The sequence below is a fragment of the Haemaphysalis longicornis genome, unplaced genomic scaffold (genome assembly GCF_048455015.1).
Source record: "Haemaphysalis longicornis isolate Haplotype H1 unplaced genomic scaffold, Haemaphysalis longicornis Haplotype H1 scaffold_9, whole genome shotgun sequence".
Taxonomy (NCBI): domain Eukaryota; kingdom Metazoa; phylum Arthropoda; class Arachnida; order Ixodida; family Ixodidae; genus Haemaphysalis; species Haemaphysalis longicornis.
Genome location: NW_027526460.1, coordinates 153,035,001 through 153,048,894, shown reverse-complemented (window position 1 = coordinate 153,048,894; position 13,894 = coordinate 153,035,001). Strand labels below are relative to the sequence as shown.

At 44.3% G+C, this 13,894-nt stretch overlaps 1 protein-coding gene across 1 annotated transcript in view; it reads right to left on the bottom strand.

Moving 5' to 3' along the window:
- LOC144153501 (uncharacterized) overlaps window positions 1–5,019 on the bottom strand; it is a 209,572-nt gene extending 204,553 nt beyond the window's left edge. Inside the window, exon 1 of the mRNA XM_077685137.1 lies at window positions 4,837–5,019. Coding sequence (XP_077541263.1) covers window positions 4,837–4,870 — 34 coding nt within the window. The 5' untranslated portion in view covers window positions 4,871–5,019. The remainder of the gene's footprint in view (window positions 1–4,836) is intronic.
- Between the last annotated feature and the right edge of the window lie 8,875 nt (window positions 5,020–13,894).

Here is a 13,894-nt window from a genome sequence, read left to right as displayed (position 1 = left end):
CGCCGCCATATAAATCCTGAGATTGATAGCTATTTGAGGCATTTTTTTTTTTCGAAAGGAGCCGAATCCACCTAAGGAAAATTTGTGGGGGCAAAAACGAAAGTTTGGAACCGGACCTAAATGCAATGCTGCCGAAACTAATAAATGCCATGTTTTGTATGTCAGCTAGGGGAAATCTATATCGACAAGTAATTAAGATAATGGGGATAATTTGAGCAATGTTAGGATAAGTTCGCATTTGGCTCGTACTCAGTTGAAACAGACAAGTTGGTGCAGCATTCATATGAAAAATGTATTTCAATTGACTTTCAATTATCGTACGGTAGAGTCTTAAGCAAAAAAAGCAATAAACATGCAACATAGCTTTAAGAACAGTAAAACTATACATGAATAGCCGGCGAGTCCTCTTGGCAGCATTGACAGCTCTTGTCGAACGGTTCCGTAGTGTACTTTTTTGGGCACGCATTAAGACACTCATGAAGCTCTTCAATGCCTTGCCGTAAGCTTGCTCATATCATCTTCTTCACCCTAATGAAGCGGCTTGTACCAGGGGTGATTTGCCATGATTTGTTAGCGGCAAATTCCCTTTGTCTTAGGTCTTTATCGGTCTTTTTTTTCTTTTTTATATACGTTTTCTGCTTAAATAAGCGCTCAGTTCTTTGTCAGTGCCTGTTGTTTTGTCCTCTCTTTCTTCGTCCTGTCGTTTACGCTGGTTTTCTTTCTTAGTGTTAGTAGTACTAAGCGGCAGGGAATTTTTTAGGTAAGTAAATTGGAAATATCGGAGTAATAATATTAATAACCAGATTTACTCCTTAAGGACAAGGGAGACGAGATAAAATGAAAGTATCACATCTCTCAGTTTTTTTTTGTTCCCTCAAATGTTATTTCCTCGCCAGACAAATTTTCGTCGAACTTTGGACTACATATCTCAGTTTCATTTCGTTCACTTCGGTTCACGTTATCATAGACGTGTGCTGGCAGATCATTCGCTGATCTCCTCATTTTTCTCTGAACTCTTAATAAGCCAGCTCTGGAAAGCAAAAAAAAATTACGAAAACACCCAGAAATCATCCCAAACAGTAACACCAAAAGCGAAATCCGATTGGGCAAATGAGTGTGGCTCATTTGGATCCCTGCCACAGCAGCATATGGCTCAATTTTGATACGAAGTAAGACCTGCGTGCACGTATTGCAGGGCATTGTCTCAGCTACTTTCTTGGCACGTTTTTCCCAGGGAAAAGTTGCCGGGATTTTCTTTGCATTGCAGTTTAATCGGACTTAGTTTTGGATTGTAGATTAAGTTCATTTCGAAAAAAAGATACCTCATTTGGTGGTCAACGTGGGATTAAAATAAACAAAAACCAGGCGAAGTTTTTTTGCCCAATTTACACGCACGCCAATGCCGCTGTACACTAGCTTCGTGCTCTGGTGCCCCTTGCCACTTGCCATTCGCTGCACCCCCTTTACCCTGTTGGTCTGCAATCGGTGCTTGGGTCCTCTCTGACAGCAGCAACTTATCGCTTGTTTCGCCAGTTTGGCGGTTTCAGCGGCTCGGGTCGCACTTGCTTTGTTGGAGAAAGACAGTATTCGTCTTTAAACATTCAACAAATCCCTCCGTCCTAGGGCGCCGTGGTGTGGGTGGATACTGTCGGCCATGCCTGCTCTTGCTGCCTCAACCGTTTCCTTTCCTAAGCCGAGCCCACAGGGCAATTTGTACTGGTTTTAGTGGAAAGTCTGCTTTTGCGTTTGTCGGAAAGAAGTGTGCTTGCCGCAAAGAAACCCGCTGTAGGCTTTCTCATACGGAATGCCTTCCAACGCCCGGCTCGCGCACGTGTGCAGCGTCCTCCGAACAAGCCAAGGCGACACAAGGGCTTCGAGCCTGATGGCCACGAGCGCAGTGGTGCCAGGGGATGCTTGACCCCATCACCCGGCACCTCTAACCACTGTTACTCCGGCTTAAGGAAAGTTATCGTTGGAGTACAAAAGCCCCGTTCCACAGTCGGCGCGCCTGTCTGGACAAGAATGATCGCTTACAAAGGGAGCGCAAGAACGTTACCAAGCCCTACTACAGCAGGGCGACAAAGTGAAGGCGCGAATCGCAGTTATATGGCGGCAAGAGACACCGGCGGCATTCCTTCGGACAACTAAAGCCAGTTACACCAGCATCGTTGATTGACAGCCATTGTGGTTAATGGCTGCTATGCGCAAAGGGGGGCTTAAGGACCGCAAGCTGCTTTCCTGTGACCAGACCTCGAGAACACCGGGCTTGAGCGGGGAAGCGCACGGAGTCAAGGTTGTCAATGGTCAACATAAGAGAGACGGGTGTGCAGCGGGTGATTGGTGAAAATGAACCCTGGCTGCACATCTCGACGGACACCAGCCAGACTTTTGGCAGAAAGAAATTTCGGCTTCAACTTTGTACTGTGCACTGTTTCTTTGTATTAGAGAGGTTATAAAACCGCGAGTACATAGGCTGAAAATCCGAGGCGCATTAAACATAGGGTAGTCTCGCGATGTCGGAGTGTAGTCAAGGTTTCTGTAGACAGCAACGAGTTTACTTCCCTAACGGGCCGAACCAGAGGCCGCAAGAGAAGCTCATTCCCGCCTTGCGTCCTGAGCCGTTGCTATGGGCGAAGACAGCAGGACAAGCCATGCTGCGACGCCGAGGAAGCGACAAGGCGCATCCCTGGAAATTGGAAATAACAAACTTCTGTACAAAACTTCCATAAATAGGCGCTGACGTGCTGACGCTTTCCACCGTTTTTTATCAAGATATACTGCAGTCCAGCGCGTCTCGATACTGCAATTTCCGTGGCATGAATAATTGGCGCTTTGAATGGCAGACCATTAAATGTTGATCTCTAAGGGTATTTAAGGGTAATAACACACGGAATTAGGCGTATGACACCTCAGATTTACATAGCATGTTGTTTCTTTCCTTCATAAATAGTAGACTCACAGGTTTTGTTTGGAGAAAAATATAGAAGCGCAAAAGGTTTGCGACGCAGATCTTCACTCTTGTGTGAGTATACACGCACTTCTGTCTCGATTGCGGATATTGCACTTCGATTGCATATAACGTGTGGGATGCTCCGGAAATATGCCTTAACATTAGCAGAGGGAATGTATAGTTAAGGTGCAGTACGACTATTTGTTCCTGTAAATATTTTTCTTTACTCTTGTTCTTTTTTTTTAATTTTGCAATCTTTGCGCAGGTATCTTCAACGTACGCCGAAATCTCGAACAAACGAGTGTTTCCGCTTTTCGCCGCCATCACAAAAGCGGATACAATTAATTTCGTTTCTTTTTGCAGGTTTACGCGACTTTATGGTAAACGCTTTGTGTCTAGCGTGTCTGTACTAGTAACGGCCGGTACCCTTGCCCTCTCCTCTAATTTGCATAGAAAAGTTACCTTGGGTTGCCCCCTTCACCCTCCACCGCCCCGAAAAAAAATCCTGGGTACGTGCCTGTCAGTGATTATACCTTGCGAAAAATTGTGAAAAGCTCACACTTACATCAGCAATCATGGAGTAGAGGTCGTTGTAGCACAGAATAAGAAGCCAATCGGCTGCAATGGTTGACTTAAACCGTAGGGATGGTCGTGGAGGTTGCATACACCTTCGCTACTTTGAAGCCTTATGCTTTAGTGTGAGCTTTCTCCGGTTTTTTTCTTTCGCAAAGTAGTAAAAGCTTAGCTGGCTTTGACAGCCGCTTTCACCACGATTATCGCTCATTTTCAAATCATAATAGTTCAAATTAAAAGGCACCAATTTAAACAGTCTCTTAGAATGCGCCCATTGCCTACAAACTCTTTGGTATGGAATACTCGATTTCCTTTCTAGTTTATGTTTTGCCAAATAGCGTTCTTCTCCTCTCACATTCTCCATCTTTTTTATTCTGGAGTTATTACCGCCCTTGCCCGCCTTTAAAACAAAATCGCAATGTTCGCCCTGCGTCGTAGAACTACGCATTTCGGTTTGGATTTGCATCGGCGTAACGCATTTGATGCGCAAGCGACCATTCAGATGACCTCACCTTTCGTTCATGGGGAAATCATTTAAAATCTTGTCTTATGCGTATTAAAAAGAACCCAGCTCGCCGCTTACGCTGGCAATGTTTCTGATTTCTTGCCTTGATGTGTCCAATTTTCCAGTCTATCTTTTATCTCCTCGTAACGGCATCGACGAATTTATTGGTTGTATATTCTCTAGAATCTTCGCGTGGTGCACCGTTAGGTAAAAAACTGTATGAGCTACGCTGACTGAATTTTGTTTAGGTAAACAGTAAAGACAGCGACAATTTCCTTTTAACAGAAGCATCCTTCCCCATTTTTTCGGACATCTTCTGAACTACAAACAAATGGTATTTGTTTGCTTCGAAATGAATAATTTTAGTCGTTTTGTGCGTTAATTCTATCAGATAGCAAACGCAGAACTCCAACTTCTGTTTTCGACGTTAAAAAAATTCTAGAGCGTGTTGCACTACTTTTTTCGTGCGGATTATCCATTTTTATGGTCTCATGCACGTCCGCCTGCAGAAGACCAGCGCGGATTTATCTATCTTTGCAGTGAAGATTTCCACTGGGCGGTACAAGGACAACTGGGGCCGCATATTACCGCAGTATATGTGGGTGCATCATACAGCGCTGAAAATCTTCTGCTGAGCTTCTTGGTTCTTGCGTAAGAAATTTAGGAGCAGACCTTTCAGTGGACGGGTAAATGTACAGTACATTTTTTGAAACCTGTAACGCTTGCTTATGACTCGTGCGTCTCCTAATAAAAAGTAATAAGGAACTTGCCTTAGCCAAAGTAACCAAAAAGACCTTAGAAAACTCACCGCGGAAGGCTGACATTCCAGTTATGGCGGCCATTCTGTGTGGTGGGGAAGAACGCACTCGCTGAATTTTGGGCACAAATGCTTCGTGATGCCTTGCACAACCGTTCCCTCCCAAGAAGACGGCCCGACACCCCAGGCACGTCTGGTTGTGTGGCAGTGTGGTGACGTTTCTCGCTATATGAAGCTATCTCGCCCTGAAGCGCAGCCACGTTCTCCTCGCCTCTGGTGATACGGCCGGCGTTATATTACAGAAGTGCGAGCGTCTGGCAACCCGCCTTGAAACAGTTGCTTTGATGCCCAGATCTCATGACGGAATACGAGCACCGCAACGCAGCCCTGTGTAACTTCGTGTCTGGGTGGATGTTATTTATAAGGTTTTATAGTAAGCCTTTCCTTTGCAGTAGAGTTGCCGTAATTCAAACGGAAAGGGACCCTAGCATTTCGCTTGAATTATCAGAAGTTGTAATCCGCAGAAGTTCTCACAAATATGACTCACAAAACATACATACTTGTGATGTAATAAAATATTCACATACATTTATATTGGAACGCGCACACCGAATAACAAAATGTTATTTATACTTTAAAAAAATTACGGATGGATGAATTCGTTGTCTTTGCATGGAAGCACAAAATAAATTCTTCGATACCTACTCCCCACGCGGTTTCGCTTTGACAAGTTTACGCAGGTTTATGATAGCTTTATTTCTGATTGTTATGGACAGAAGGATGCAAATGTGCAGCCAGAAGCGCCAAATGCAGCTGATCTTTTCAGGCAAGGACAAGCCAAAAGTTTGAGTTAAGCTAATGTACCGAATAGACCTTTTCGAATTAGGCGGCTTCAAAACACATTGCAGACATGGCGGGCCAACCAAAATTTTGCAACTTTTTGATTCGACCTAAACTTTGGATTTCCCGAGTTTGAATTATTGCGAGTGTACTCTATTAGTTACGTTGCCGGTATTTCACAAAGTGATATTAAGCTATCAGGAAGCACATGGAGAAAGGTAAAGTGCCCAAAGTGGTTAATGCGTTTTAAGATAAACTTGTTTTTTTTTTACGGAAACCCAAGCGGAAATATAAGTTGTCTGCCCAAAAATTTCTTAAGAAAACTCCCGAAAAGGGTGTTCCTTTTCTTGGAGCGTTTATGCCTTGATTTCATTCATGCCATATTTCTCGGCGCTTATTCTTTATATTATTTGGCTAAGCTGTTCGTGCCTTATATTCTACACTGGAATATGTCGACGCGCCAACCACGGCAATCCCACAAGCGTCGTTATTGGCACGATTTGTTCCCACTGTTCTTCAGAATTACTTTTAGGATGAACAAGGAAAACCAAAATGCTCGTTTAAGAAGACAACATTTGCCTACGGATTACGTCTTAAACCAGGTCGCCCAATACATTATTGGGGTGATTTATGCCTTTGCGCTCTTTAGCCTTCGTTTCTCTTATGGCACAATGTGTAACTGACACCACTATACCTCTTCCCAGTGTCATCCTAGCGTGACACGTAGGTTTGAGAAAATGCGCTATGAAATGCACAGCTTTACATAAATCAGTGTAATAAGATAGTAAACAGTATGCTTGCCTCCAATTTAAAAGGTTTGTTCCAACTGTGATATCAGAACAATATATAATGATTCATCAAACCTAAGAAAGCCTGTCGACAAAAACAAATTTTATAGCATCCCAAGCGCTTTCCGAACTAGAACTAAGAGGCAATCCAGTCTACCACATGTTGTGTCTCCTAATCCTCCTTATTAGATTTTCAAACAGTCCAACTGTACATAGAAGTCCCACACCGCCACCTGAAGCTCTTAGGCTTCACCAACTACGGCTTAAATAAACCATGCTAACGGGACACTGAAGGGATTGGTAAACATTGCGGGAATACAAGAGCAAGTTGTAGTCTGGAGAACGTAGGCCATGTTTACATCAGTCTGGGTCCTTTTACGGAAATTTATTTAGAAAAAAAAATAATTTGTAAACGCGTCCTCCTCTCTGCATCCTCGACCATTTTTTGTGGCGTTTTCGTGTGACGTCAGGAGGAGATAACTTGACTTCACTCGAGCTACTGCACGGCTCACCGACCTTCCGGCCGAGTCAGTCGGTCTAGCGTTTAGTCATCCGGCCGCCGACGGGACGTCGCAATTCGTTCGCTCAGTTGAAACTAAGCCACGACACATTTGTGAGAATGTGAATTTCTTTAGTTTGTTAGTTTGTACACTGTATCAAGCTCCAAACCCCGGTCGCTCCACACAAGCGCCCCACAATCGCATATGCGACACTTCGAATGCTGGTACGCTAGTAGGAAAATCTCAGGCCACTTGAAGGCGGTAGAAGAGTCAGCGAAGTCAATATAGGTACTAAGGAAATAAAATCAACTGATACTTTTTCCGTACAGCGTAAAACTAGGGAGCAGGAAGCACTTTTTTGCGCTGGGTGAACAAGCAGAGCAGTCAGCAGCTTGACAACACATCTGCGAACGCTTTTCCGTCTAACAAATGCAATGGCTAGACGTCATATATTTAGGAAATTTGGAGGACGCTTACTGCACAATTGTTAAACAACAAATATTCATCGGAGCTGCTTGAAATGCTAAAACTAAATAAGTGTAAACTGGTTATACATGATGTACCTTATATTTCCAGCACCGGCCCTGGTGGCTCGTGGCCGAGTGGTCTGTAGCGCTCGGTGTATTAGTTTTCAAGTCGCAAGCTTGAATCCCCCAGGGGACATCCTTATTCTTTTTGTGAGTTGATTTGTTCGTTTTCGGCCGTAACGTTTTGTACTGAATTGACCATTTTTGGGCCGTAACGTTCATCGCTCCACGAGCGAGTTGGCAGAACGCCCGCCGACTTACGCGCTAGTGAGTTCTAATTGGCGTGCTGTTGCCATAAGCACCGACTGTTTGCGGGCAGTGGGTACAGGCCAGAATCCACGGACCTTTGACCTTGTGGGAACACGCTTTTTACGATGCTGCATGACTGAGGCAAGCTCCAGAGATGGGGGAAAAGCGTACGGCATTTGAGCGTCTGCGGTGACGCGGAGAGCGTTCATCGCCTGCGTAGGCCTCGGCTGGTGATTTCTGATTCCAAGAAGCACTGGTAGGCTTATGCGATAGAACATGACACAAGCGCGGTATCGCGATTATTGAGAATTCGATAATTCTTATCCAAGGATGACGTCTGATGTCAAGCATGGTGTTTTACTGAACCGATACTGAAACTTGTTTGAGTGCTAATCTTGGACATCGTCCAATCACGTAGCACTTTTACCTGACGTCCCGGCGGTTATTTGGTACAGCCTCCGGAAACTGCGCATTGTACGTTTTCTTCTTTCAGGCTTCACAAAAAAAATACCGCCTTATCGCCCGCATAAACAATGAAAAGTGTGTTCATTTGAGCCAGTCTACGCAGTGCAAGCAAAAACCGGAGCTTGAAAAATTTACTGCAGTGTCCTTTTAAGATATAGGGACACATCACAGTAATTGGAAGAAATGTATATCTCAGTACAGATCGCATGGCCTTCCCTGCACATATATATCTAGAAAATGTACTTTTTGAATGTATGAATAATTGATTCTCGCGCCTAGCACTGGCCTCACGTATCAAACTTCCTAAACTTTTTCCAGTGTACTACCAGCCTCATCGACACGTCGTCTAGTGTCTTTCCTTTTCGACGCGGAATTTTACTTGCGTTTCGAAATTACTCTTCTTCTCAGTTTTCTGCCCTTTTCATGCCACCTCGCCGTCCAGGCGCAACGAGGAAAACCGAGTGGTTGCTGTTTTTAGTAAATGGCAAGTGCCACTGAACACGCACAACGAGGAAAATAACACGGGACGAAGAGATACTGTGAAATATAAATGTCTTATTTGAAAAAAAATTAGAGTTTATGTATGCAAAGAACAACATTTACGTTATCACGAAAATGTTATCCTCGACATCTAATGCAAGTATTTCTACAAATTGCATAAACACAAAAAAGCAGCGTTATTGCAAGGTGCGTGTAATGAAACCTGAAAAAAGCCCCTTTTTAACAGAAAAATGTTTAAAGCGCGAAAAGTTTTTCCATGCATTTGATTCAAAGTCAAATTCTAAAATTGAAACTTCCTCGGCTATTTCCGAATAGCGCGATCGGATAGACGTCGGCTGCACAGCAAGAGGGACGAAGTTTCAATTCCGAAGGCGGGAAGCGCAGTGAGGAATAAAAAGCTTCACTATAAAAACATATTCAAACACCATCGAAAAATCCGTGCACGTACGTTACATTGAATACTTATGGGTGCCTGTCTAAGCCGAACAGAAAGTAAAAAAAAGCATGAAGGCAAATCAGAGAGTAAGAGTACGACAATCAGCGTTGCTGCAACGCAATTGTATCGGGAACACAACAGCCTGGAGTTACCGGTAAATATGCTACCATATTTTCCTGCAGTTCGTAGATAATTAAACAGAAAAGCGGGTGTTTAGAGTCTGCACAAGATTTGACGAACCGTCGTAAATGCCTAGGCATTTTGATTGTTGGCAAGCATTACTTATGTCCCTATGGAGCGGCCCGTTTACAACATTGTGGTATGTCACTGAGACGGCCTGTGCCTATATATGCGCAACCCACTTGGGCTCTATCTGTGCATGTGTTGAGGCACGCATGCGTGTTCACTGCTGACGCGCGCGTTTTCTTAGCTGCCAAGCATGCAGTGTGTGCAGTGTACGAAGAATAAATGAGGCGAGCCAACGTGACCCTGCTGAAAAAGCCTGTACCAGGATGTGACAAGAGCGGGCCTATGTAGAGCGACGACTACGGGCGCTGACTAGGGCACCACACTTCTTAGAGTGGCTGGCACCCGTTCTCCACAACACCCATGGACACGCACGTAATTGCCGTTCTCGACGCCAGGCTCAGGTAAGAATACACCTCCCTCCGATGGCCTCTAATACTTTTGTCTGCGCCAAGGGAAACACTTCCGCGCATGTGCGCGGCGCAGATTTCTCCTCTGATAACATTGGAAAAGGTGCTCCATATTTGAAAAGTTGTTCAGGGTGGTGGAGTCTGCTTACATGCTTTGAAGACAAAAGCCAGGCTTACTATTGTGACCGGCACCTTTCATATGCACGGCCTCCTGTTGATACAGCAGCCGGGCTACTTCACCGAGTTTGATCTATCTTAACCCACCTAATCCCTTCCTAAAGCACCTTGATCGACTTCTATTTATTTTGAAGCAGTGAAATACCACCTCATTTCATCCTATACGGTGCTACTTCACCTAAATATCACGTTAATCTATTTTATTTACATTAATCAACCTTAACCTGCCTTACTTGGACCCTAATTTACCTCATTCCAACACTACTTCGTCATAATTTAACTTAATCCCGCTATACTACTGATTTATTAGATTTATTTATTGACTATCAAACATTAAAAAATGTGGCACTCATAAATCATTTTTCAATCCCTCAAACGTCTGTCATGCTTTTGTTCGTTCTGGCCTTTAATTGAGCCGAAGTTTCGCATCGGTCGTCTGGACGCCAGGGCCACCCCAGAAAGCGAAAACGTTTAGACTGCATTTCACACAAATGCCTTTTGTATTATCCACAGAATTGATTCCAAAAACGAAGCCGCCCTGTTCCACCTCTTTCTTATATCAGAGCCAGCAGCAATGGTGTGGCCAGAAATATTTTTCGGGAGTGTTCTATCATCATCATCACCAGCCTATTTATGCCCACTGCAGGGCAAAGGCCTCTCCCATCAATCTTCAATTACCCCGCTCCTGTGCTAACTGCGACCTATTTATCCCCGCACACTTCTTAATCTCATCTGCCCATCTAACATTCTGACGCCCCCTTCCACGCTTGCCTTCTCTGGGGATCGACTCTGTTACCCTTAATGAACAACGGTTATATTGCCCTCGCATTGCATGACAAGGCCCACGTCCATTTATGCTTCTTAACTTTTACTAATATGTCCTTAACACGCGTTTGTTCCCTGACCCCGTCAGCTCTCTTCTTGTCTCTTAATGTCACACCTATCATCTTTCGTCCTCAATTCCAGTTGAACCCTCTTAGTTAGCCTCCAAGTTTCTGCCCCGTAGGTCAGTACCGGTAAGATGCAGCTGTCATACACGTTCTTCTTCAGGGACAATGGTAGGCTGCCATTACACCGGGGTGTTTAATACCGCCGCTTAAAACATAAGAAGGAAGAAAGCCTGCGCGGGAACAATAGCTTTGTCATTATTGTTTTCACCTTTGTTTTTAAATTTTCATCCATAGCTTCATTTCTGCAGTTACCTTGGGCGAAGAAAGGTCGAAATTGGGGAGGTGTGAATTCAGCGCTGCGAAAATTTCGGATGGGGCTTTGACACAGAAGCACACCCCCTCCTCTTGGCTGCTCACCCTGACGGTAGCGTCTGGCTTACAATTTCGATTCCTTGTAAGGCGAGCGCCAAAGGCGTCCCACAGGCGCTGTACCAACCTTCTAAGCTGCCGTTGCTTTTGGGTTACTCCAACCCACACCGCTCAAATTCACTCTGTAAATTTAGAGCGTTGGTATCTTGCGTCACAAGCGCTGTTTGTAGTTACTCCCACCTTTAGCCTGGTTGTTGTGTACTCTGTTCAAGGTGATTCCCGCTTTTTACACTGTATAAAATTACTCTCTCCGTTTACCCGGCATTTATTCATGGTAAAGTAACTAACGTACCCGGATGGCAGTTACTCGCGCCGTTTACCATGTTATAAATATTCCAACCACGTACTGTGCTTTTAGTACTCCTGCCGTGTACCTGATTCTTGAATAACCGGGCCGTTCACACTCTACTTAGTTACTCCTATCGTTTAAATGTTTCATTGTTTCTATGTCCGCATCTAGTTTTATAGTCACGCGCCACCTTTACCTTGTTAATTGTTTCCCGTAGTTAGGTACTTCTTATGCGCACTGTTCATAGTTACCTGCGCCGACCACCTTGTTCTTAGTTACTTTCTCATTCGCCTGGTCTATAATTACTCTAGCTGCATACCGTGTTTAGGAAGCGTAAGGCTCATAGTTACTGGGGCCGTTTAGCTTACCTGTACTTCCATTGTTTATATTGTTTTAACAGCGTCTTATGCACCTAGAGTCACGCACGAGGTTCTTCAACAGAAGAGGTTTTGTACTTGGGCCAAACATTATTTTCCACTCGTGCATGTTAAATTTACCATCTTTTACCAAGGTGTTACTGCCTGTGTCAGGATACTTCTTTATCTAAACTGAAGAAGTGCAATACTTCCCTACTTCTTGTCTTTATAGAAAAATTATCAGTGCGCAGTATTTGACAGTGACACGTCCAACGCTGTTCCATCGTGTCCTGTGCTGTGCACGTTTCTAACTTTTATGCAAGCAGATGAACCCTAGCATTATCGGCGCCGAGACATATGACATTTTTCTAGTTCACAAGTCCATCATATTCCCAAGTCCATTATCTACACAGATTCCCCGTGTTTGGCACATATATTGTCATCCAAAAATTCTTGTATTTAGGAATGCATGATATCGGCATATGGCTTAAACTTGATCAGAACTGTATGCTCGGTTCCAAGACAACGTGGGATCGCTGGCAATGAGGACACAGGTGAAATCGCTGCTGCTAATACACCCACAATTACAGTGGACATAACAACAGTTCCCTACACCGACCTTTTGACACACATCATACAACAGCTTCGTAAAGCAAGGTAAACAGACTGTAGTCAACAAACAAACGAAGCACACGCAGTACAACCGCACTTACGACGATACACAGCTGAGTCCCACAACGCACTCAAGTTGTTTTTGCTAGGTTACGGACAAGCCACACATGTAACACACTCACACCTGCTTACTATTTCTCCAAGGCCCCTGTATAAAATGTGAGCGAAGGGCCTATCTGTAGTTCACATCCTCATTACATGCAAGGCACTTGAAACAACAAGACAAATTTTTGCATGAACTGTGCAGCCGACACTTCCCAATGATTTCATCATACTTTTCACCCGACCAGCAGATGTTTTTATTGTCGTGCTGTTATGTTTTCAAAACAGGTGAAATTTTTACAGCTCTCTACTTAGCATCCACAATTATTCGGAAATATAATTCAGCCATCTTCATTGCCTTTTGTTTCGTTTCACTTTTGTTTCACTGACACAATATAGTATTTACTCTTACATCACTGTTATTAAGTAGCACTTTTTGGTTCTCCTTGCCGTAGTTGGCCTTACCCCAATAAACGCCTACCATCATCGCCATGTTTTATGTACGACGCACGGAGTGGCAAACCCTTACTGTTGTTCAGGCCCGCGCACACCAAAGTCATGACGAGATACATTGCAGTACGTGTCTAAGTAATGTAATTACCGAGAAATCTTGTCAGCACCATTTAACGAGCAGTTTTGACGGAAATCGCGGCACCTTCAATTGTCAAGGCACCTATCCAATGCGACCGCAGCTGTGGGCGACGCCGTTCACATGAATCAACAAAAAGCGTGTGGGCAAAAGCCGGGAGGTGCGAATTCTTTCCATGCAAGTTCAGCATATGGATCGCACCAAGCAAATATTGAGCGGGAAATACTGTAGACGTAAGATATTGTTGAAGTTTGAGGGACGCTTACTGCACGAGCGCTATACAACAAATAGTCACCTAAGGTACCTGAAATGCTAAAACTAAATAAAAGTGTAAATTGGTTGTACATTATATACCTTATATATCCGACCTCGCCAGCGCTGGCTCGTGGTCGTGTGGCCTGAAGCGCTAGGATGATTGTTTAGCAAGTCGCGAGTTGGAATCCCAGAGGGTACATGCTTTTTTTTGTAAGTTGATTTTTTCCTTTGCGGATGATATTTTCTAAACTCAGTTCACCATTTTTGGGCCGTAACGTTCACTGCTCAACGAGCGAGTTTGCAGAACGCGCGCAGACTGACACTGACGCGCTAGCGAGTTATCGTTGGCGTGCTGCTGCCACAAGCACCGACTACTTGCAGGCAGTGCGCAGAGGCCAGAATTAGCAGACCCTTGGCATGGTGCGAACACGGTTTTTACGATGCAGGT